The following is a 26,277-nucleotide window of genomic DNA, read 5'->3' as shown; positions in this document are numbered from 1 at the left end:
GCTTGACACCATCCAGGACAAAGCAGCCTGTTTGATTGGCACCCCATCCACCATCTTCAACATTTACTCCCTCCACCACCGACACACAGTAGCAGCAGTGCATACCAACTACAAGATGCACTGCAGCAACTCACCAAGGCTCCTTCGACAGCACCTTCCAAACCCACGACCTCTACCACCTAGAAGGACAAGAGCAGTAGATGCATGGGAACACCACCACCTGCAAATTCACCCCCAAGCCACACACCATCCTGACTATATTGTCATTCCTTCACTGTCACTGGGTCAAAATCCTGGAACTGCCTACCTAACAGCACTGTGAGTGCATCTACAACATATGGACTGCAGTGATTCAAGAAGGCAGCTCACCACTACTTTCTTAAGGGCAATAAATGCTGACCTTGCCAGAGACACTCACATCCCATGAAAAAATAACTTCAAAAAATGCGCTTTGAGGCACTCTGACATCATTGATCGTTAATGTCCTTGGAAGTGACCGAGGAAGACATTCAAACAATTGTGGCCCACCAACTTTTCATGGTGCTTGGGGCTGGGTAATGAATACTAGAAGCAACCAGATCTAGGGAGCAAGGAATAAGATTGGCAAGGTTCGTAAGCATGATGCCCATTCAGGAGAATATGTTAACAGTCACCAAGCTGGTTGATGAAGTTGAAACCAACACACAGAGAGCTTTTTTTAATTGAAAGAGTTTATTGACTTGTTCAGTCTCATAGCTCTTCTCCCACTCAACACAGTGTCCCAGCTATCCCCTAGTTATATGTGCTCAAAGTACTTAATTAAACAATACCATTCACCTTTGTATCCTGACAACATAATTAACATCCCATTAACAATCAGTACCTTGGAAGGTGGGGGTTGGGGGGGGCGGGGTGACAATTAAAAAGGAAAAATGCTCTGAGAGTCAGAAATCAGCAAAATAATGATCAGTTGAGTCATGCTTTATTTCTGAAAAATCCAAGAAGGGTGTGAAGAGATGGCGATATTCGAAGGACACAGACAGCTCAAAATCAAAAGAGAAAAAAACAAAAAAAACAAAAAAACTGCGGATGCTGGAAATCCAAAACAAAAACAGAATTACCTGGAAAAACTCAGCAGGTCTGGCAGCATCGGCGGAGAAGAAAAGAGTTGACGTTTCGAGTCCTCATGACCCTTCGACAGAACTTGAGTTCGAGTCCAGGAAAGAGCTGCCTGGACTCGAACTCAAGTTCTGTCGAAGGGTCATGAGGACTCGAAACGTCAACTCTTTTCTTCTCCGCCGATGCTGCCAGACCTGCTGAGTTTTTCCAGGTAATTCTGTTTTTGTTTCAGCTCAAAATCAACCTGACTCCTTAGCACCAGGTCATCCCCAGAACCCCAAATCTTTTCAAACTTCACAGTGACCAATGGGAGCAAAGGAGCCAAGAGAGGCTGAGAATTGTCCTTGAGAAAGTGGTGATGAGTCTCCATCTTGAGTACAATGGCTTGTGAGGCTGTTCCGGAGGGCAGTTACGGGTCAATCACATTGTTGTGGGTCTGAACCGACTGGGTGAGGGTGAGAGAACTCTCTCCTGGAAGGATATTGTGAACCAGATTTTTTTTTACAAAGATCGGGTAGTTTCACAGTCACCATTACTGAGACTAGCTTTTTATTCTAGATGTATTTAATTAACTGAATTCAAATGCCCTATTGGGATACAAATTCATTAGATCATTAATCATGGTTCATGAATTACTAGTCCAGTAACATGGCTACTATGTTGTTGTACCCCACAAGGACTCCATATCTCTCATCTGATCCAGCCCTCCTAACCCATCCAATTCTTATCACCTACCCTGCCTGGCTAGAGTCTTTGTGTAGGCATTCAGGTCATCCGATTCCATCCAGGCTACATATCCTGAACAGCCTATTTAGAATTGCAAAAACTGTTCAGACTGAGCAGCCCTCAGGCAGCTCCTATCCACTTCAGCCATTTCACTCGGTGCTGAGTGATGGCCTGTGTTCTGAAAATAGAACTGAAAATAAAATGGTCATGCAGCGCTGTCATTTCTAATTCGCTGGTGAGGAAGGTGTTAGAATGTGGGGAGTGTGAAGTTTCGGAGTACAAGGTAAGTGCTGTGAGCATTAGGGGGTAACACATCAACGTTCCCACGGTAAGTGGTTTCATCTTCCTTTCGAAAGAATGTAGGAGTTTGTGAATCACGTGATGCTAAAGCCATAAATAGTCCATCAAAGCAACCGTCCCCACCTTTAGCTGCTTAGTCAACTCAGGGTTGGTTTTATCATTGGCTGCACTTACTCATCGCTTGATAAATCAGTGCTGGCAGAAATCAGGGAGGTAATCAGTTATAAACTAAAGTCAGAAAATGCTGGAAACACTCAGCAGGTCTCACAGCATCTGTAGAGAGAAAAACAGAGTTAATGTTTCAGGTCAATGACCTTCCAGCGGAACTAGAAAAAGTTAGAGATGTAACAAATTTTAAAGAAGTACAGGAGATAGGGGAAAGTCGGATGTGGTGGGGTGGGGGAGAAGAAAGGGAAAGGTCAACGAAGGAAGGAGAGATTAAATCACAAAAGGGATGATGGTGCAAGACAAAAGCAGATGGTGATGGGTTAGTAACAAAATGAAAGATGGGTCTAAAGCAGGCGTAAATGGCAACAGCAAACCCATCGATGGTGAAAGAGATCGAGGTAGGCAGACAAAAACAATCTTTCTAAAGAGCCTCACAACCTGGATGAATGTACCACAAAGATGATCCCTGCCTCTAGAGCAAGATTAACATGGAGATCCAACACCCTCTTAGGGTATGGTACCTAAAGAGAGAGCGAGAGAGAGATTCGCGGCGATCCTGCCAGCTGTCTCACCCTCTCAGTCATTGCCTTTCCCTGCAGCAGAGACCCCCCCATCCCAGAGTAAGGAGCCTGAGCCACACAAGGTGATGCTGATCACAGTGTGCAAACCTTCGTCTTATGGGATGGAAGGCTGTCAAATAGGACCAATGGTCGCTTCCACCTGACAAAAGATCAGCAGTGGTGATGACCTGAGTAATCTAGTAATCAGTTACCAGCCCCGAGGGAACAATGACTGTTCTCACAAACCGTCCAAATGGACAACAATCCCTTTTCAGGACTTGTATTTCCATTGCACCTTTCATAACCTCGGGATTTCCAAAGATCTTTACAGCCAGCGAAGTACTTTTGGAATGTAGTCACTGTTGTATCGTAGGAAACATGTCAGCCAATTTGCGCACAGCAAGCTCCCACAAACAGCAATGTGATAATGACCAGATCATCTGGCTGTGTGTCCCCCCACCCCCCCTCCCACCGTCGATCTATCGGTGTCTATTCTGTTTTCTAATTGTTAACAGTAAGATTGAGGAACTCTTAGCACCACACCTACAATAGTTCCCTGGCACTGCTGATGGTCGATATGAAATTATGAGTTTCATTTTATAGAAAGCAGAAATGAAATTGTAGGCAGACTGCTGATTTGATTTTGAAATCAGAATTCAGGAAAATAAAGAGGAATCAAAACTCAGCTTAGACCTCGACAGTGTCAGAGAAAATGGAGCCTGGTCCCTGCTCAATAAAGCACAGCTCGGGAAACATTAACATGTCTCAGCTGAGCTTGTATGAAAATTTGGAATCATTCGCAATGGAGGATCAGCAAGGAAATAAAGACTGGGTGAAACCCCAAGTTGAAGGTACCTGCTGGGTTACAGGGTGTGGGAGAAGGAGGGAGCAGGGAAATGGGAACCTCAGAACTTCGTTAACTTTAATGGAAATATTTTCCCGGTGTTCTCCTGTTTATCTAGCACCTGGATTTAGAAGTGTTACATTAGTTGCTTCGAGGAACAGCAAATCTTTTTGTTCAGTCCAATCTTTTCTTTCTTCCCTCCCTTTATCTTCTTGCCTTTGTTCCCCCATTCTCTCCCCTTCCTTTCGACAGTTATGCATTTATACAGTGTTTTATCACATCGCAGGGTGCTTCACACAGCTGACAGACTTTGTGATTATTATGTAGGCAAATGTGGCGAGTTTTTTTCCCCCACACAGCAAGATCCCGCGAGCAGCGATGATAGGATGAAGGAAGAATGACTAGGAATGGCAATCCTGGACGATTCCTTCGCTGATGCCCAGCCAGTGACCCTGCTTGAGATCCAACTGCTCCTGAGAGGCCCCAGCGCAATATGTTTTCCAGCAGTAATGTTATCTAGTGAGGTAGTGGGGACACAGGTATCTGAGTCTGACGGCTGTCGCTTCAACTCCCATTCCACACACTCGGCACAAAAATCCAGAGCCTGACTGAGGGAATGCTGCACTGCAGGAGGTGCCATCTTTTTGATGCGATATTAAACCAGGGGCCCATCTGTCCCCTCAGGTAGATGTAAACAATCCCAATGGCCCTATTTAGAAGAAGAGCGGAGGAGTTCTCCACAGTGGTCCTGGCCAATATTCTACCCCTCTACCGTCACTACCAAAACAGAGGCCAGAATATTATGACCACATTACAGTGGTGGGTGGGGGCTGTAAACTGCGGCGAGCCATTCTAAATTCCATTGACTTAGGCGGGACTGTGATGTTCCGCTGCTGTAGAATTCCACCCAGATTATCTGGCCTTTATCACATTGCAATTTGCGGGATCTTGCTATGCACAAATTAGCTGCCACCTTTCCTACGTGTTACTTAAATATGCGTTTGCCATGCAATTCTACAAATATATAGGAGGTTGGACAGATTTTGCCTCGACTTTACCTCTTTACATGTGCCTTCACGGAGATGGGAGGCTGGTGGAGTTTACGGGGTTGGACTCACCAGCGTTCGGTCAATGATGGGCAGAAAACGAGTGGCTGGTCCATCGGGTCAGTCCACACCATAATGGTGCAACAGCAGCACCAAATACCTCTTCCCTCCCTACTTATGGTTGCCAACTCTGGGTGTATTCCTGGAGGTCCCACCTTTTGTCTGCCTGCCAGACAGTCCTCTTTTCCCCAATATTTTAATAACTATTAAATAAAAGTGTTCCATGAAAACGAGAAACAAACATTTTTTTTAAACACTTCAATGATTTTGAGGTGCCCACAACAAGTGTCGGGGAAATTGATTAATTCCTGGATCCTCCAGATCATTCCTGGAGGGTTGGCAACTAACCCTCCCCCAGCCCCACACTTCCATACATTGCACAGGACTCGTGTAAAAGTGCCGTTGGGAATGAAGGGAGATGGGGGCCGTTCAGGGTGGAGCGCCTTTATCTTGTAATCTCCTTAAACTCCATTGTGTTCTTACTAATCACAATATTGTCACCTTGCCTTTTAGCTGAACCTAACGTGGAGAATCACAGAAGGAGGAACATCCTACTGCTCATCTCTGGTCTCCTGTGTTCCTGTGTCTTTCTGAGTTTCGTATTTCTGCTAGCCGGATTGTTGAAAAGTACGTCCACTGTTTGAACTACTCAGATTCCTTGATGCAGCTCTGTCAGTGATTAAAGTTCCAGCTGTAAACCCCTGGCCTGTGTTGTCTTGGCTGATCTGAAGGGGAAAAAAAGGGAGAAATTGCATTGCTATAGCGTCCCTCGCCACCGCATGATGTCACAGATCACTTTACAATGAAGCACTATTGAAAAACAGTCCCTGTTGAAATGTAGGAAACTTGGTAGGCATTGTACGCACAGCAAGCCCCCACAAACAGCAATATGATAATGACCAAATCATCTGCTTTTGTGATGTTGATTGAGGGATAAATATCATCCAGGACACTGGGATAACTCGTCTGCTCTTCGTATCCTTCCGAAAGTGTGGGGCCCAGAACTGGACACAATACTCAAGGAGTAATATGATTTATTACAACTTAGTTTCACCTATCTAAATGCAGAGCTATGCTCATATTTGGCTATGGTACAGTGTAATGTTGCTAAACAAGTCACCCACTAGCTGTGGACAGGGACAGGGGCCAGGTAACATACTTCATTATTCATACACCATTGCCCACAGGTTGACTGTTGGAAGTTCTCAATGGTCCAGTGTGAGGTCCAGTGTATATCTCTTTGTTTTAACCTCTGTGTCTCTCAGTTTCAGCGATGCATATGGAAATGAAACAGCTGCAAGAGAACTTACAGCTGGAGTTTGCTCAGTTCAAAAACAATGGTGAGTGAGCGATGCAGAATCTGCAGCATTTTACACCTAGTTATACCCTCCGGTGGATGTGGAAAAGACAAGGGTCTTGACAGAGGTCTTCAGAATTACAAAGGGGTTTGATAGGGTGGCTGTAGAGAAACTATTTCCACTTATGGACGAGTCCCGAATAAGGTGGTTACAAATATAAGATAGTCACTAACAGATCAGAAAAAGAATTTAGGGGGAATACCTTTATACAGGGGTGTGGTTAGCTCAGTTGGCTAGACAGTTAGAGAGTGGTTCAGAATAACGGCAACAGCAGGAAGTTCTAACCTCGCTCCAGCTGAGGTTGATTTGGGACCTGCCTCCTTGCCCAACCCGTAGTGAAATCATGGCATAGGCCGTGGTTCAGTAACCTTCAAATAATCAAGCATTATACCTGGAAATGAGGAAGAAGAAAATCTTTATATCTAGAGCGCTGAGAATGTGGAACTCACTGCCGCAGGCAGTGGTTGAAACTGAAAGTATTGAAGCACTTAAGCTTGATCTAGGCACAAGGGAGGAGGGGTTAGGGGAATATAGGGGCAGGATGGGGAGAGCCAATTGGTTTAGAGGGTTGGGGACAGGATGGGATGAGCCAATCAGATTTGGAAGAGGCTCGTGAAGAGTATAAATGCTGGCATCAAGACCCTGAACGGCCTTGACAAGGAGGACGTGGAAAGGATGTTTCCTCTTGTGGGTGAGTCCAGACCCAGGCGGCACTGTTTTAAAATTAGGAGTCACCCTTTTAGGACAGAGATGAGGAGAATTTTTTTTCTCTGAGTTGTGTGACTTTGGAACTCTCTGCCTCAAAAGGCGGTGGAGGTGGGGTCACTGAATATTTTTAAGGCAGAGGTAGATGGATTCTTGTTAGGCAAGGGGATCAAAGGTTATCGGGGTTAGATGGGAATGTGGAAATCGAAACAAAGAAGATCATCCATGATCTTATTGAATGGCGGAGCAGGCTCGAAGGGCTGAAAGGTTCTTATGTTTGTGTACTTTAAGAAATCAGGAATTCAGGAGGAATACCTTTCCTCAGAGAGTGGTGAGAATATGGGACTGACTAGCACATGGAATAGCTGAGGACAACAGGATAGATATAATTAAGGGGAAGCTAATGAAGTACACATGGGAGAAGGGAATAGAGGGTTACAATGATAGATCTAGTTGAGAAAAGATGGGAGGATGTTTGAGTGGAGCATGGATTGGTTGGGCTGAATGGTCTGTTTCTGTACTGTAAATTTGATGTTTTCTACATAAAAAAGACTTAAATAGAGGCTGAAAATCTATGAAAAGACTCGCATGGTGAATGATGCAAACAGTAATGATTCATTCAAAAGCAAATGAGATAGTAGTATTTTGAGACAAGATGTCTGTTAAGTCCAATATGGTTTGAAGGAGCTGGTGACTTTGGACTTATGGTCCACACCATTAGGTAGATTGGGATAGGAGTAACATTCAATGAGATCATGGCTGATCCGTATGTCAACTCCATTCACTCACCTTTAGCTACTTACCCACTAAGAAACTTCCCACCTCCATTTTGAAACATTCATGATTTCTGGTCTCAGCTTTTTGGGGGCAGAGTGTTCCAGATTTTCATTCCTCTTTGTGTGAAGAAGTGCTTCTTGACATCACCCCTGAATGACCTGCCTTTCATTTGAAAGTTCTGCCCCCTGGTTCTGGCTTCGTCCCACCCACCCCACCCCCACCAGAGGAAATAGCTTCTCTCTATCAATCCTTTCGAATCCTTCAGATCACCTTAAACAGCTAAAGATCAATCTTTAGTCTCCCATAGTCAAGGGAATACAAGCCTAGTATTGGAGGTGGGTGAAGAGGCCGGCCATGGGCCTTCCCACCATTGACTTATTTGGGGTGCAGGCAGGCAGAGTCCCCACCTTGTCACCCAACTCGCCACAGGGGAGGGCATCAAATTCCACCCATGTGTTGACTGTGATGCTCTGACCTGAGCTCTGCTGGTTAATGTGTCAACTTGTTTTGTTTTGTAGTATCTGAAGAAGTTGAGAGAAACCACAGTGATATGGCAGGCGAGCTTTCTAAGATGAGAATCAAAGGTAAGTTGTGAGCACTTCAATCTGAAAACTCAATGGGCAGAATTTTCTGCATGTCGGACAGGTGGGCTTGACCCAATCTCCGGTGGGTGGGGAGCTGATCCCCGCCGGAGAAGCGGGTCCTGCCGCCATTTTACGTGCCAGCGTGATGTCCGGCGGGAAGCGCTATGCGCTCCCTGTGCGGGTGGGGTGGGGGGGATTCCCCAAAATCGAGCGTGCACTCTTTCGCACGTGTGCACGACAGAGCACACGTCTCCCTGAGGCTAAGTGCAGCCTCAGGGAGATCGCTGACACTTTCAAAAAGATTAAAAATAGAAGGAAAAAGAATCCTTATCCCGCTGGTGGATGAGGTTGCATGTTTTCTCTATTCCCCGCCGGGGGTCCTGGCTTGTCCGCTGACCTTAAGGTTGGACGGGCAGGTCCTTTAATTGTTTGAATGATCCTGTCAACGGCCTCAATTGGCCATTGACAGGTTGGCGGGCCCCCAGCTGATTTTGCTGCACCCCCGCCTTCCTGAAAATGTAAATGGGGCGGGGTGACATTGGGCGTTCTGTCCGACATCATCCTGCGTCACTTTACACGTTAGCGAGCAGGCCCCGCCCCCTACTCACCGACGGTAAAATCCTGCCCAATGTGTATCTTGACTGTTATGTTCATATCTTCACACTCTTGAAGAAACATGCGAAGCAGATTTGCAGGCTGATTAACAATCGGACAGACTGTGATGTGAATGTTCCCTCTATGGCCAGAACAAGGTGATAGGAGGCTTTGTCTAAACAATGGGATGGTTTTATAGTCTCCTATAGCCCATACAATGGGGAGGTTGTAAAGCAGTCTCATGAGTACTGGACTCACTCACCAGAGGAAATACTTACTCTCTTTTTAAACAATGGTACACCTGCAGTCCTCCATCACCATGCCAGAGGGAACTGGAAAATAAAAGCCAGAGTGTTCCATTTCAGGTTGCCAGGCAGTGAAGGATAGAACCAGAACCAATCTTTAGACACTAATAAACATTTATTTTCAGAGACACACATTACAAGCACAACCTCCTAACCCAGCAGCTACAGTTTCAGTCTGCCCCTATTTCTAACTCTTTTGAAGAACCCATAAACAATTAAGTACCATATTTGAAATTGAGAAATAGTTTCTCTCTATCTATCCTATCAAATCCTTTAATCATTTTAAACACCTCAATTAGATTGCCCCTTAATCATTGACAATGTCCTTCTCCTATACCAGTTTAGTCAATGCAACTTACCCTCATAATTTAACCCTTTTAGCTCTGGTATCAGTCAGGAGATTTCCTCACCTCATATCTGGATCTATTGTAGACTCTCTGGCCCGGAATTTCCCGTGGGATTCAGGAGTCTGACACTAGGATCATCTGGAGGTTCTGAGTTCACTCTTGCCGGCAGTGAGACCAGTGGAGCACTTTCCCTGGAGGGAGCCTCTTAACTGGCTACCTCCGTGCTTGCCACCCTAATAAGCATGGCCCAATTGTTCTAGAGCCTAAGCAGCCCCAGCAGGAGAGATAGATGCTGCTGAATAAGGAGGTGTCCTCACTGGCCAACACAGGAGGGCTGCACTGAAGACCTTCGAAGCTGATAGTGTCATAGGGATGGAGGGGAAACATCTGTGTAGGATCAGAGGCAGCTGTGATCGCAGCCTTTCTACCCTGCAGCCCTGTCAATGAGACACGGAGCCTTTGGCTTTGATGGTTCCCTCCGGTAGGGCATAGCCACTGAGGCAGAGGTCTCCATAGGGGATGGGAGGCAGTGGGGCTGCTCTGCCAGTGGAAAAGTTCCAGCAATGCTGCAAAGTCATCCCTAATTGTATCCATAAGCACCGTAATTAACTGCTGTTAATTACGTAGGAGCTGATTAATATAGATCGATCACTGTGATTAGCCAATAGCTCCATTATTGTTGTATCTTGTGACTACCCCATCCCCTCACAACTATACAACCACAAATTTCAATTTCTCAAACTTGTGCATTTTGAGATGTGTGAGACAGATTTCTCAATTCCCATCAGAGACAGTGCTTTGTAATGGATCTCAAGTACACCTTCCATTATGTAAAGTGACCATCAGACTGGGGGACAGACATACAGGGTCGTTAATAGAATTCTTTGAGGAGGCAACAAGCAGAATAGGTAAAGGGGAACCAGTAGATGTAATATACTTGGATTCCCAAAAGGCTTTTGATAAGGTACTGTATATAAGGCTGCTTAAAAAGATAACATAGATGTTGACAGTAGTATATTAGCATGGATAGAGGATTGGCTAACTAATAAAAGACAGAGAGTTGGGATAAGGGGGGCATTTTCAGGATGGCAACCTGTAACTAGTGGATTGCCACAGGGATCAGTGCTGGGGCCACAATTATTTACAATATATATTAATGACTTGGATGAAGAAGTGAATGTACTATCGCCAAGTTTGCAGATGACACAAAAGTAAGTGGGAAGACAAGTGGGGAGGATGACACAGAGTCCACAGAGGGATATAGACAGGTTAAGTGAGTGGGCAAAATCTTGGCAGGTGGAATATAATTTGGGAAAATGTAAGGTTATGCACCTTGGCAGGAAGAATAGAGGAGCTGAATATTATTTACATGGAGAAAGACTGCAGAAAGCTGCAGCACAGAGGGGTTTGGGGGTCCTCATGCATGAATCACAAAAATCTAGCATACAAGATCAGCAAGTACTAAGAAAGGCAAATAGAATGGTGGCTTTTATTTCAAAGAGAATGGAGTGTAAAAATAGGGAAGCCTTGCTAAAACTATACAAGGCACTAGTTAGTCCACACCTAGGATACTGTGAACAGTTTTGGTCCCTTTATCTAAGGAAAGATATACTGGAATTGGAGGCAGTCCAGAGAAGGTTCGCTAGATTGATGTTGGGTATGAAGTGATTTTCTTATGAATAGAGGTTGAGTAGGTTGAGCCTGTATTCATTGGAATTTAGAAGAATGAGAAGTGACCTTATTGAAACGTATAAGATTCTTAGGGGGCTTGACAGGATGGATGCTGAGAGGTTGTTTCCCCTTGTGAGAGAGTCTAGGACCAGAGGGCATGATCTCAGAGTAAGTGGGCATCCATTTAAAACAGAGATGAGGAGGAATTTCTTCTCTGAGGGTAGTCAGTCTATGGAATTCTTTACCACAGAGGGCTGTAAATGCCGGGTTATTAAATATATTCAAGTCTGAGATAGACAGATTTTTAATCAGTAAGGGAATCAAGGGTTATGGGGACAATCATTGAATGGCAGAGCAGTCTCAATGGGCTGAATAGCTTACTTCTGCTCCTACATCTTATGATCTTAGGTGAAGTGAGTGTTAACTCATTGACTGCCCAAAGCCTTAACAACTGCTTAACACCTGCCAATTTTTACAATTTTACTGACACATACATACACATACACACACACACACACACACACACACACACACACACAGGAACACACACGCAAACAGATGCCCACATATACATGTGCACACACACCCATGCACATGCAAGTCAAATACACACATGCACATACACAGATGCACTCAGAAAGCTTTTTGAGATAGATTCTTCATGCTCGTATGTCACGTTTTGCTGCATATTTACATTTCTGTCTCACCCTGAAATAAAAATGATAAAAAGAAATAGAAAGCTCGATACAGAGAAAGTTTGCCAGCAAAAGAAGTGACTCTCTATTTGACCTCAGGATATGCCTTCCTGCAGTAATTCAATCTGAGTGCCTAAGGACATGAGCCAAGTTATGTAAAGTTCCCCAGTTAGCAGCAGAATATTACTCCATGTGTTACAGACCATAACGCTCCTGTCCTTTTAAAGTTGCACATTCGAAACCTACTGTAAGCAAGACCACAGGAGATCAATGTGTCAACTTGTTTTGTTCTGTAGTGTCTGAAGAAATTGAGACAATGCACAGCGATGTAACAGGAGAACTTTCGAAGATGAAAATCAAAGGCAAGTTGTGAGCACTACAATCTGAAATCTTATTGTATATCTTGGCTGTTCATGTCTTCAGCACCCTCCCCTTTTTGGTGAAGTGAAGTAGTGCCCGGGTCCTCGTGCTGATTAACACTCTGACTGGCCGGGTCATGGGCACATGGCTATTACCAGCTTTAACCCAGACAATAGTGGGGCTAGTCTTAGACAGAAGGAGGATTTTATGGGGTCCCACAACCCGATTGAGGCAGAGCTTCGGGGAAGGGTCACCCACACCCACCAGGCAAAAAGGTCCCATTGGATGTCAACCCAGAAATCACAGACAGAGCCCCAGGAATGTTGTGGGCAGACGAATCCGATGTTGAATAAAATAGCCAGTGTGTCAAGCCTATTTGTTATCTGTACTGAGCCATCAATTCTCTTCTTCCTCATCAGTTAAGTAATTAATTTAGTAGTTAGTTTAAGCCTTTACGTCTTTCTCTTTTCTATTTATTAGAATCATTATTCGTTATTTTCTTCTCTCTAGAAAGGGAAAACTGAGGAGGCGACACAATAGAGATCATTAAAATTATGCAAGAGTTCAATAGCCGATGTAGAAATGTTCCCACTCATGATTGGAGACAGGACTAGGGGGATCATGAATTTAAGACAGTCGCTCATAAATCCAATCGGGAATTCAGGGAAAACTTCTTCAACCAGTGAGTGCTGAGAATGTGGAACTCATTCCCACACGGAGTATCTGAGGTGAATGGTATGAATATATAGATAAACACATGAGCTAGAAAGGAATAGAAGGATATGTTGATGGGGTTAGATGAAGAGGAAGTTTGAATGGAGCATAAACTCCAGCATGGAGCAGTTGGGCTGAATGGCCTGTTTCTGTGCTGTAAATTCGGTGTAATACTATTACGCAAAAACCTTTTCCCTGGCAACAAATCCATCCAGGATATAGCCACCAATTCCTCAATTAGCCTGGTGTATAGCACCAAATGCAAAGTACTGTCTGCAGCTGTTGCCTCCTGCTGCTGAATAGTTGCATGGGCATCAAGCACACCCTGCAATATTTCACCCTCCATGAGGTCAGAGGGCAGGGTTTCGTTGCGCACTATGCAGCCACAAGGAGCATCACAGTGCAGCCCAATCCTGCTACTGAGTCTGTGTAAAATAGACAGTGGGTCGGATTTTGTGGTGTGCCGCAGTCACTATCACCCACAGCTGAGAGGTTGGGAGCTGGGGTAGCTGGGGGGAATCTGCCCATGATCCTGATGGCTGCTCTGTGCAATTTGACACTGGGAGCAGCATTAATGCTTTAAGGTAGAACTTACACCCCTTTCTTAGGACCAATTCCCACCTTAAAGGGCCGCTAGCCAACCGGATGTCTAGTCCCAGCAATGCCAGTCTGACCATGCCAAGGAGCCCAGGTAAGCCCACGGTCCGGGGGTCTCAGTGAGGATGGAAGGGAGAGAGGGCTGGGTTCAAGACACCGGGACAGGGGGGGGGCGGTGGGGGGGTGGTGAAGGTCAAAGGGGGTGGGATAACCTTGAGGGGCATTGCCTCTGATGGGCCCTGGGGACGTGCAAAAGAATCCCTCACCCCACCCTGCTGTCCTACATCAGCCTGTGCAGCTAAAGCTGCTGGGCTATCCCCATGGCGAGGGCCTTCCCCCCTCTGCAGGTAAAATACCGGAGGTGGTGGGATGAGGCCCTTAACTGGCCGTTAATGGGAAGGGCGGGTCTGACACCTCCACCGACCCCACCGATAGGTGGGGGGGAGGGCCAGACAGGAAGGTGGAACAAGGCCACCCGCTGGAAGTTACGTGCCCTTCCCCACCGCACGCTCATCTTCAAAGCCACCAGTAAAATCCAGCCTAGTGTCTTTCACACACTCAGGGGGTCAAAAAGAAAAAGCTTTGACCTTTGAAGCGTAGACAGGGTTGTAATGTAGGAAACGTAACAGCCCCACTCTGAGGTGCCGTCTCGTGTATCACCAACCAGAGCAGCTCGCCTGGCACAGTTCAGGAATCATTCCGAGACTGGTCGTGCCACTCACTTAGGTCCCTGGGGAGGGGAAATTCTCCAGTCCAGGGGGGCTGTTTGATTGTTCCTTCATTGGAATATGGCATACAAGGCTATAGGTCTAGTCCTGGAAAATGGGATTAGAATAATTAGGTACTTGTTTGACCAGCACAGACTCGATGGACCTTTTTCTGTGCTGTAGACCTCTATGACTCTATGACTCATCCTTGTTACCCCCTCTCTCTCTCTCTCTCTCTCTCTCCAGGATGCTCCTGTCTCCAGTGCCCCATTAACTGGCATGAATTTAATCAGGCCTGTTACTACTTTTCCACCCAAAGTGGCAACTGGCAATTTGCAAAGCAGCAATGCTCCTTAAATGATTCACATCTGCTTGTGATCAGCAGCGCTTCGGAGCAGGTAGGGGTGCAGACATCAGGTCATTTATCTGTACAACCTGTGGAAAAAATGGTGATGGCCGGTTCCCATCCCTGAGTTCTATTGGCTTCAGACATTGTTCAGTTGGTAGCACTGTGATCTTGGAGTCAGAGGGTTATGAGTTCAAGCCCCACTCCCAAGACTTGTGTACAAAATCTAGCAGGGCATTGCCAGCGCAGCACAGAGGGAGTGCTGCACTGTCAGAGATATTCAGGTTGAGATGTTAAACCAAAGTTCTATCTGCCCTCTAGAGTGGCGCTATGATCCTTGGTCAGACCCTGGGTCATGGGGGGGGAGACAGGGACCAATAACGATTTGTGTAAAGTTGACAAAGTTTGATATTCAAGGCACTTGCTAAGAGAATAAAGCCAAAAGATTCTACGGGTTTTGGACAAACTAAACTAAACTTCACCGTGCAAGGTTAGAAAGAAAGCACCAATTTCAATATCTGTCTTATACCCTAACATTCAGGTTTAATGAGATAATGTGAGTTAACAGGCAAACTATGGTTGAACACACTGCATTGCACAATAAATGACCAATGTGACCAAACCTGAATCCACGGATTTTTCAACAACACCCCCAGGTTTCATCTTGGAATTCTCTCCATAAGTCGCTCCCACTTGGACAGTTTCAACAATGGCCCAGCTCGCAGGGTTTCAACAATGGCCCACCTCGCAGGGTTTCAATAATGGCCCACCTCGCAGGGTTTCAATAATGGCCCAGCTTGCAGGGTTTCAACAATGGCCCACCTCGCAGGGTTTCAATAATGGCCCACCTCGCAGGGTTTCAATAATGGCCCACCTCGCAGGGTTTCAACAATGGCCCAGCTCGCAGGGTTTCAACAATGGCCCAGCTCGCAGGGTTTCAATAATGGCCCACCTCGCAGGGTTTCAATAATGGCCCAGCTTGCAGGGTTTCAACAATGGCCCACCTCGCAGGGTTTCAATAATGGCCCACCTCGCAGGGTTTCAATAATGGCCCACCTCGCAGGGTTTCAACAATGGCCCAGCTCGCAGGGTTTCAACAATGGCCCAGCTCGCAGGGTTTCAACAATGGCCCAGCTCGCAGGGTTTCAACAATGGCCCAGCTCGCAGGGTTTCAACAATGGCCCAGCTCGCAGGGTTTCAACAATGGCCCAGCTCGCAGGGTTTCAACAATGGCCCAGCTCGCAGGGTTTCAACAATGGCCCACCTCGCAGGGTTTCAACAATGGCCCAGCTCGCAGGGTTTCAACAATGGCCCAGCTCGCAGGGTTTCAACAATGGCCCACCTCGCAGGGTTTCAACAATGGCCCAGCTCGCAGGGTTTCAACAATGGCCCACCTCGCAGGGTTTCAATCTCGCCTTCCCAGATTCCTTTCCTTTGGATTATTGAGTCCCCTCAAGCTTCACCTTACAAGCACAATTTCAGGTCTTCAGCTGTGCCAAACCGAACACCTCTGCTCCAAAGGGGGCACCTTTGCCCTAACAGCCCGCAGCAAGGAATCACCAACCTTCAGCTGCCTTCTCCAATCATCAGGGCTTCTCTCAAGCCCAGGCCGCTTAAAATCTGCTCCCTGCAGCTCTGACCCCAGCATCTTCAGCTCCACAGGCCGAGGAAGGTGCCACTGCCACACAGCAGGACCCCGAAAGCAGGCCAGGGCCCTCCAGAGGATGCCCGTCGAGGTCATCACAGACAGGACATAGCAATCAGCGGGCAGCCTCCACCTCCGCTGTGGATGTCGGGGGAGCACCAAGACATAGCGGCAGGGTTAGGAAGCTTAAGAAAATGTAGTTGCACAGCCTGGGCATGGGCGTTAATCACTTATACATAATGTTCACTATTGTCAATAATCTCCCAAGAATGTCTCTCTGCCTATGGCTCCTTGTTCTGATGAGCAGTGTTCTTGTCACTCAGGTGTGAATCCTTGGTTCCTGCACAAGATAAAGGCAGGTGTCTCAGTCCAGGGCCTCTTCCCTGTGCAGCGGCTTCACACTCCCTGGACACATTACTGATGCCTGCACCTCGATGGTGCTGGTTATTGCTGCCAGAATGTTGTGGGCAGGCAACACAGAGTTCCCTCATACTCTCTGTGTGTTCTCAGCATCTTTGAAGCTCTTCAGCATCTGTGGCTGGTGACGCTGGGCTCCTGAAGGGGTCAGATGCTGAAGGCTGACAAAGGATCAGGTACATTTAAAGTTTCACAACTGCGTCTCCATGATATGACCCTGATCACCAAGCGCAAGTGAGCTGCCCTCAGCCAGACAGGAGTCAGACATTCACAGAGGCTATGTGAAGATCTATGGAGCGTCCTCACTGAAATCAAGTGACTGTTAAGGCCTCCGCTGTGTCTCCATGACATAAGCCTGAGCACTGAGGGTATGTACGCTGCCCTCAGCCACACAGGAGTCAAACATTCACAGATGCAGGGTGAGGATGTCAGGGCTCTCCTCACTGCATCTCCTCATCATCCTCCTCCAGAATCCTGCGGCTGAGGGCCTCGTCTGGCCAGTGCAATGGCCTCATCGCCAGCATCTTCATCTTTGAGGACCTCATCTTCATCATCCCCTTTGACATCCTGCTTCTCGGTGGAGATGTGCTGCTTCACCATCTCCTCCTAGGCCAGGTCCTCCCCCCTTTGTAGCGCCCGATTGGGGAGCATGCAGCAAGCTACAATGATGTGCGACACCCTATGGGGGCCATATTGCAGTGCTCCACCAGCCCTGTCCAGGCACTGGATCCTCATTTTAAAAATACTCATGCTCTGCTCCACCAGAGTCCGGATCGCAGCATGAGCCTCGTTGTACCATCTCTCTGCTGCAGTCTGAGGCTGCCACACGGGCATCATCAGCCACGTCCTCTGTGGGTGGCCCTTGTCCCCGAGGAGCCAACCCTGCAGCCTCTCTGGACCCTGGAAGATGTCGGGGATCTGAGATCTGCTGAGGGTGTAGGAGTCGTGGACGCTCCCTGGGAATCGTGCACAGACCTGTAGGATGTGTTTGTGGTGGTCACACATCAGCTGAACATTCAGTGAGTGGAAGCCCTTGTGGTTGACATTGTTGACTGCTTGCTGCCGTGGAGATCTAAGCACCATGTGAGTGCAGTCGATGGCACCCTGCCCCCATGGGAAACCTGAGATCTGAACAAATCCCAGCGCTCTTGTTTCCAGGCTTTCCCGATCCTAGGTGAAATGCACAATGTTCTGTGCCTTTGTGAAGATGGTGTCCGTGACCTCCTGGATACACTTGTGGGTGGAGGCTTGTGAGATCCCACACAGGTCACCTGTGGAGCCCTGGAAGGAGTCACTGGTGTAAAAATTGAGTGTCACAGACACTTTCATGGCCACTGGCAGTGGATGCCCTCCATGTTCCCGTGGTGCCAAATCCTGCAGCAGGTGGCATATGTGACCGACCAGCTCCCTGGACACGCGCAATCTTCAGCAACACTGGTTCTCGGTCATCTGCAGGAATGGCAGGCGGAGTCTGTAGACCCTGGGTCTAGCGAGGTTTCTATGAGTGACGCCTCTCTGTGGATCTTCAGCTGCGTGCACAACAGACCCTGCAGCCCCCTCATCTTGAGGGTGATGCCCTTCCCTTTGCTGAGCCAGACACCTCTGTCACTCTCTTCTCCTCCTCCTCTGCCCCCTGTCAGCCATGAGGCAGATCATAAATCACCAGGCTCCATGATCCTGATGTTCTCCTCCTGCAGGATCAGAGAGAGAGACGTGTGGGTTAGTATAGGTGACCTAAGAACCTCTCTTAGTTAAGTCCCTTCATGCATGCAGGAGATGCTGACCATCACTTTTTTGAGATGCTTTTCCAAGTGCATGGCTACTTCTCTTAACAACCCCCCCAACCCTCCCCACAACCCCCCAGCATGTGCTTGTGTACTTCCTTCAGTCTGTGCTGCCTTTTCCCCTAAACCCCCCACCCCAGCCTGGCCCACGCTGCAGTCCTTGCGCCGGCTCCGCACTGAGAACCAGCCGGGAAACAGCGACTTGCCTGTGCCTCCGGCAAATGGGCAGCGCCTGTCCCTCGATGTCCTACAGACGATGTTCGCAAACATTGCATAAGGGTGTGCGCACTCACCTCGAAGTTCAGCTCACCAGGTGCAGCATTTTAAAGGCAGTGGTGAAGCACATCACTCTGAAACCACCGCCCCCCACCCACCATGATGCCTGAAGCCAACTGTGCTGGAATATTCCGGCCTGTGATTTTCACCATTATTTTGTTCTCGTTTGTAACCTGTTCAATGTCTAAGGGGTTCATGTTGCAGGTAATATCCCTTCTCCTTCCACTGTCCCCCTAAGGACAGTAAGTGTTAGAAATGCATTTTTGTGTTCCAAATTGGGGATGGTGAGAAACACTTAGCTTATTGCCCCTCTGAGGAGCAGATAGCCAAGAAAATTCACATTTAATGCAGGGTCAGCCGGTTAACTCAGCCTGAATGTTACACAGTCCAAGGGGTGCTTTGACAGGTGGGTGGGGAGTTTAAAGCTGGGCACAATGCCACGTGTGCCATTCTTACCCAAACCCACGGCAATTTTACAAACGTGGGGAGAGGCGTTGGGCAGCCCACCAGTGGGTCAATTGTGGTCCTTAAGTTGCCGATTAATGGCCATTTACTGGCCACTTGCTGCAACTTACCCCTGGCGGGCAGAGGCCGTTGCAAAGTGGGAAGGCCGACAGCTTTCACTGTGCAGACTGGTGGTGGGCAAGTCGCGGAATACCCCTTTAGTGGGCCCCTTGGACTCAACAGAAAGCCCCCGACCAATGTTTACCCTCTCCCCCGGACCCAGGTTTCCTGGCTGTTGTTGTTAGGCCTGTTCATTCTGTAAAGCAATTTGTGTAGAGTTGACAAAAGTTGCTGACTATTTCTCTGATGTTAACACACAGATCAGCTAACTCCTATACTGACCCTTAGCTTGACCCCAACTGAATTCAATGCCTGCCACATTTCAAAAACTCTGAGCATGAAAGAATTGCTTCCTTTTCTTATGATGTTTCACTCTTGATGTTGACTCTTTTGACAGGATTTTATAAAGAAAGAAGCAAGCTCTAATATGTACTGGATCGGACTGAACGATCTTGTGTCTGAAAGAAAGTGGCAGTGGGTTGATGGCACAACTTATGAATTATCATCAACGTGAGGAAAACTACAAGACCAATTTGCTCTTTGTTTATATTAGTACAAAGCATTTTCCGCACAGAAACTGCGCAATCAGCCCAATAGGTCCATGTTTAAGCTCCATGCCTTGTCCCACCCTGCCTTCACCTCACCCTAGCAACATATTCTTCAATTCCCTTCTCCCTCATGTGTTTATCCAGCTTCCTCTTAAGAGCATCCATGCTACTCACTTCAACCACCCACTGTGGGAGTGAGTTCCACATTCTCACCATTCTCTGGGTGAAGACACTTCTCTTGAATTCCCCATTGGATTTGTTAGTGACTATCATATATTTATGACCCCTAGTTCTGGTCTCCTCCACAAGTGAAAGCATCTTCTCTTTGGGCAGAATTTTACACCGGCTGGAGTTTATAGTCGCACCAAAGTCAATGGACTTTTGAATGGCTCACCACATCTTACAGCCCCGCCTCCACCATAAGGGGGCCATAAAATTCTGCTCTATGTTCACCCTATCAAACCCCTTTGTTATCTTAAAGACTTCTATCAGGTCTCCCCTCAGTCTTTTTTTTAGAGATAAGAGCTCCATCTTGTTCAATCTTTTCTGCCGGCTGTCACCTCTCGCATTTTGTTTATTTGTTCATGGGATGTGGTAGCTGCTGGCTGGGCCGGCATTTATTGCCCATCCCTAATTGCCCTTGAGAAGGTGGTGGTGAGCTGCCTTCTTGAACCGCTGCAGTCCATGCAGTGTAGGTACACCCACAGTGCTGTTAGGGAGGGAGTTCCAGGGTTTGAATGAATACTTCTCATCAGTATTCACCAAAGAGAAGGACTTAGCAGTCGATTTGTCTAGGGAAGAGTGTGTAGACAGCCTGGATCATGTTGAGATCAAAAAAGAGGAGGTGTTAGGCGTCTTGAAGAATATTAAGGTGGATAAGTCCCCAGGGCCAGATGGGATCTACCCCAGAGTACTGAGGGAGGCAAGGGAGGAGATTGCTGGGGCCTTGACAGAAATCTTTGGATCCTCACTGGCTATGGGTGAGGTCCCAGAGGACTGGAGAATGGCCAATGTTGTTCCATTGTTTAAGAAGGGTAGCAGGGATAATCCAGGAAATTACAGGCCGGTGAGCCTTATGTCAGTGGTAGGGAAATTATTGGAGAAGATTCTTTGTGACAGGATTTACTACCATTTGGAAACAAATGGGTGTATTAGTGAGAGGCAGCATGGTTTTGTGAAGGGGAGGTCATGTCTCACTAACTTGATCGAGTTTTTCGAGGAAGTGACAAAAATGATCGACGATGGAAGGGCAGTGGATGTTATCTACATGGATTTCAGTAAGACCTTTGACAAGATCCCTCATGGCAGACTGGTACAGAAGGTAAAGTCGCACGGGATCAGAGGTAAGCTGGCAAGATGGATTCAGAATTGGCTTGGTCATAGAAGACAAAGGGTAGCAGTGGAAGGGTGCTTTTCTGAATGGAGAGCTGTGACTAGTGGAGTTCCACAGGGATCAGTGCTGGGACCTTTGCTGTTTGTAGTATACGTAAATGATTTGGAGGAAAATGTAACTGGGCTAATTAGTAAGTTTGCAGACGACACTAAGATTGGAGGAGTTACAGATAGTGAAGAGGATTGTCAAAGGATACAACGGGATATAGATCGGTTGGAGACTTGGGCAGAGAAATGGCAGATGGAGTTTAATCCGGACAAATGTGAGGTAATGCATTTTGGAAGGTCTAATACAGGCAGGAATTATACAGTTATTGGCAGAACCCTTAAGTGCATCGATGGGCAGAGGGATCTGGGTGTACAGGTCCACAGGTCACTGAAAGTGGCAACACAGGTGGATAAGGTAGTCAGGAAGGCATATGGCATGCTTGTCTTCATCGGCAGGGGTATTGAGTATAAAAGCTGGGAAGTCATGCTGCAGCTGTATAGAACCTTGGTTAGGCCACACTTGGAATATTGCGTGCAATTCTGGTCACCATATTACTAGAAGGATATGGAGGCGTTGGAGAGGGTGCAGAGGAGGTTTACCAGGATGCTGCCTGGTATGGAGGTTATTAGCTATGAGGAGAGGTTGGAGAAACTCGGATTGTTCTCACTAGAGCGACGGAGATTGAGGGGCGACTTGATAGAAGTTTACAAAATTATGAGTGGCATGGACAGAGTAGATAGTCAGAAGCTTTTTCCCAGGGTGGAAGAGTCAATTACTAGGGGACAAAGATTTAAGGTGAGAGGAGAAATCCAAAAAGGTGATGTGCGGGGCAAGTTTTTTACCCAGAGGGTAGAGAGTGTCTGGAATTTGCTGCCAGAGGAGGTGGTGGAAGCAGGTATGATAATCTTTTAAATGAAAACTAAATCAACAAAATTGGGATAAATCAGGCACAGCCCCTAATTCAGGTCAGCTGTAAAACCAAGAACAAAGTTTAAAGGAAACTTACAAACTTTAAATCAAAATGTGATTAAAGGGGTCAACAAAACACCCCAGTCCCCGCGGTGCCCACCGAGCATGGAAGGCCTCGAGAGTGCCAGCAGACACCGCGTGCTCCTTCTCCAGGGACATCCGGCAGCGAACGTAGCCACGGAAGAGGGACAAACAATCGGGCGGGACTCCCCCGTCGATCGCCCGCTGCCTGGACCTGTTAATGGCCAACTTGGCCAGGCCCAGGAGCAGGTTCACGAGGAGGTCCTCCTCCTTCCCGACCCCCTTCCGCACCGGGTGCCCATAGATCAGGAAGTGGTGTTTAAGAGGCAGCTTGACAAATACATGAATAGGATGGGAATAGAGGGATACAGACCCTGGAAGTGCAAAATGTTTTAGTTGACGGGCAATATGATCGGCGCAGGCTTGGAGGGCCGAAGGGCCTGTTCCTGTGCTGTACTTTTCTTTGTTCTTTGTTCTTTGTTTTGACCCAGGTAAAATCCTGACTATGGTTTCCTCAGTGTGTCCATATTCCTTTTATAATGTGCAGACCAGGTGATCACAGTGCTCCAAGTGTGATCTAACCACGCCTCTGTTTATGTTTAACATCACTTTGTTTTTCAATTATATCCGCTTTGAGATGAACCCAGTGCTGTGTTTGTTTCTCTGTGGCCTTATTAGCCTATGTCACCATCTTTAGTGATTTGTTCACCTGTACATCTAGATCACTTTTTCCCTCTGTTCCATTTGGATTTTTATAATCCAAGTGCTAAGTGACCTCTCTAGTCCTCCTACCAAAATGCACTATCTCACACTTATCAGTATTTAAATTAATTTACCCATTCTGCAGGTTTATTCATGTTTCCCTGCATTTTGTCTCTGTCCTCCTTTGCATCACTGCATCCTGCGATTTGATATTACTGGAAAATTTTGGAATCCTACTTCCAATTCCAGAGTCTAAATTGTTTATGTAGATGGTAGCAACAATAGTTCCAGCACCGGCCCTTGTGTAAAACTACTTCCCATCTTTTGCAGTTTGAACAACTACCTTTAACTCCTACTCTCTGATTTCTGTTTCCAGCCAGCTTGCTATTCATTCTTCTACTTGGCTCCAACTCCACACGTTCTATTCTGTACACTGGATAAAGCAATTTTAACTTAGCAAAACTCCCAAGGTGCTTCACAAATGGTAGCCAACAAAATCTTTGGAAGAGACATTAGGAGGGGTTACCAAATCTTGCTCACAGGAGAGGGAGACGCCAAAAGGTTTAGGGAAGGAATTCCAGAGCATCGAGCCTGGATGACTGAAGTCCCAGCCACCAATTAATGGGTTATAGGGATAATGGATGCAGTCTTTCCTCACTGTTCAGTTTTACAGTTCTCTTCCATGCCTCTGAACCTAATGTCCCTCCCATGTCTGGTGACAATCTCTCCTCCTCCAGTATAGGCTCCCTATAGTCCACCATTTAAGAAATAGTTAAGTAAGGGGGTAAAAGCTCAGAACAGAGTTCTTGTTCCTGATCTGTGTACAGAAACTCCCATTGCCAAGTGTGCACTCCTGATCAGGATAGGGTCCAGTGCTGCTGTGATGCTTTCCATAGCCCAAATAGTGCATCAAGTCAAACCAATGCTGAAGAATATACCTCAAATAAACACTTGGCTGCAAGTTGTTATCCTTATGATTCAAGCAGTAGCTACTTCTAGAGTAAAATTACTTCTGGGGTTAATCTGCTGTGTCACACTTACTGTCATCTCTATGTGTTTTTATGTTGCAAGGTTCTGGGCTGCTGGAGAACCCAACAACAGGAACAGTGAGGACTGTGTCCACATTGATGACAAAGGAAGATGGAATGACAACAAGTGCTCCACAAACTTTTTCTGGATTTGTGAGAAACAGAAAAACTCAGCATGAAATTTCTGCTGCACGACCTGAGCAGACGTTTTCTTCATTGTTAGTTAGTATCTGAAAGATATACAATATTCCAGGCTGAGCAACAACGCATTCAAATCAACTCACTTCAATTCAACTCAACTCAGCTCAACTTCACTAAGATCAACTCAGCTCAATTCAACTAATCTCAGTTCAACTCTACTCAAATCAACTCAATTCAAATGAACTCAACTCTATTCAACTCAAATCAGCTGAAGTCAACTCATCTCAGCTCAGCTCATCTCAAATCAACTCAGCTCATCTCAACTTAACCCAATTCAACTCAACTCATCTCAGCTCAGCTCATCTCAAATCAACTCAGCTCACCTCAACTTAACCCAATTCAACTCAACTCAAATTGGCTCAGCTGAACTCAATTCAAATCAACTCACCTCAGCTCATCTCAAATCAACTCAACTCAGCTCATCTTTACTTCACTCAAATCAACTCATCTCAACTCAGCTCAACTTAATTCAATTTAATGCAATTCAATTCAACTCAAATGACCTCAGCTCAACTCAACTAAGCTCAACTCAATTCAATCAACTTAACTCAGCTTAACTCAACGATGCCTGTAACATGCTTGTAATTTGTTTCAGATTTCCAGCATCCGTAGTATTTTGCTTTTATCAACCATGCCTGTGCTTGTTTCTACACTGCTTATCTTATAGCTGACTGAATAAAGACGAATAGGTTATATTTCTTTAGTTTAGTTTTATTTTCTGCTTTCTCTACCATGACTGATTTGCTCCTGTAGTATTTCCAATCAGTCTGTCAACTCATTAAATTTGTGAGATAATAAAACCTCTATACATTAACTCCCTTTCTCATGCCATTCTCATTTGAACACCAGCAGAACGAGTCTAGCTAATTTTAAATGAATTCACTGGACAGGAATCCCAGGGAATGGAACACCACTTTTATACCCTGAGCCAATATTGACTTCAGTAAAGAATAAATCAAATGGGATGTAAAACCAGAGATCAACCCCAAGCCCAGGAACTTTCCAAAGGGATTTTTGGTTAAAATTTTCCAGATTTTCTCCTTGTCTTCTCTGTCTGATTATCAGGAATATCACTCTTCCAGAATATCTCCCCTCTGCACCCAAACTTTTAACTTTTAAGCACAGGTTCTCTTTGATTTAGGATCTCCAATAATGCCATTCCCAAACAGTGCAATGGTCACATGCAAGACCCTATACTCCAATTGATGCAGGGTCTAAGTTGATACATGTGACAGAAGATTGCTTCCTACACTACAAAACCCAACAGCACAAAACACAATCATTTACCATATGTCCCTGATTTCTGAACCTCTTCCACCAAAGTTACTTTAGATGATTAGATATTCTCCCCACATGGGATTCTAGACTCAAAGGTTGAAAGTCATTTCAAAATACATCCCAGAGCAATTCATTGGCTGTAAAGCACTTTGGGTCATCTTAAGGTCATGAAAGGCACTATAGAAATGTAATTTCTTTCTTTCTCTCCTGATGAAAACTGCTGGCTTGTCATTTAAAAAGCTGACTGAATCAATAATGAGTCATGGAGTTAACTGGTATCTATGGCTGGTCTGGTCAACTCATGTTTCAAGTTGGCTTTTAGAAATAAACAGACTAAGGCTCTTTTCTCTAGAAAAGAGAAGGCTGAGGGGTGACCTGGGTGAAAGGGCTCACTAGGGTAGGCATAGAGCAGATGTTTCCAATTTTGGGAGAGACTAGTCATCGTCAATATCAGGCAGTCACTAATAAATCCATCAGGGAAGTGTTAATGTTGAATTTGTGCTTCAATAGAATACATATTTTAAGTTGGTAATTAAGCACAGCTCTCCCCAATGGAGAATCATTGCAGGTGTATATAAACCAGTTCAGGCTGGGTGACTGGGAGAATCTATGAATTAACTTTGCTGTCTTGGAAATAAATGAGTTATAAGGTACAAGCTAGCTTCAGACTCATTCTTCCTCAACATACAATTATTGGAATTAATATTCAGGAGAAACTTCTATACCCAGAGAATGGTGAGAACGTGGAACTCATTACCACCTGGAATAGTTGAGGTATATAACATGGGGGTATTTAAGAGGAAGCTAGTCAAGAACAGGGGGGGAAAAAGAATAGAAGGATTTGTTGATAGGACCATGGAAACTTACAACACAGGAGAGAACAATCTGCCCCATCATGGCT

The 26,277-nt window shown here is 46.2% G+C and overlaps 1 protein-coding gene across 1 annotated transcript; it reads left to right on the top strand.

Annotated features, from left to right (window-relative positions):
• The first annotated feature begins 3,536 nt into the window (after positions 1–3,536).
• LOC121271354 (hepatic lectin-like) lies at positions 3,537–24,793 on the top strand. The gene is made up of 8 exons (XM_041177307.1): positions 3,537–3,703; positions 5,316–5,429; positions 6,068–6,142; positions 8,161–8,226; positions 12,135–12,200; positions 14,463–14,614; positions 19,646–19,758; positions 23,941–24,793. Exons 1-8 carry the CDS (start codon positions 3,565–3,567, stop codon positions 24,074–24,076), a joined length of 861 nt encoding a protein of 286 aa, XP_041033241.1. The 5' UTR covers positions 3,537–3,564; the 3' UTR covers positions 24,077–24,793.
• The last annotated feature ends 1,484 nt before the right edge of the window (positions 24,794–26,277 follow it).

This window comes from Carcharodon carcharias, chromosome 30 (genome assembly GCF_017639515.1).
Source record: "Carcharodon carcharias isolate sCarCar2 chromosome 30, sCarCar2.pri, whole genome shotgun sequence".
NCBI classification, from domain to species: Eukaryota; Metazoa; Chordata; class Chondrichthyes; order Lamniformes; family Lamnidae; genus Carcharodon; species Carcharodon carcharias.
This window is presented reverse-complemented; position numbering and strand designations above follow the sequence as displayed.

Excerpts from the sequence above, each read along its gene's own strand:
- LOC121271354 (XM_041177307.1), top strand. The coding sequence starts at position 3,565 with ATGGAGCCTGGTCCCTGCTCAATAAAGCACAGCTCGGGAAACATTAAC. Across the intron at positions 8,227-12,134 it reads TTCTAAGATGAGAATCAAAG|TGTCTGAAGAAATTGAGACA; the intron begins GTAAGTTGTGAG and ends TTTGTTCTGTAG. Across the intron at positions 19,759-23,940 it reads ACTTATGAATTATCATCAAC|GTTCTGGGCTGCTGGAGAAC; the intron begins GTGAGGAAAACT and ends TTATGTTGCAAG.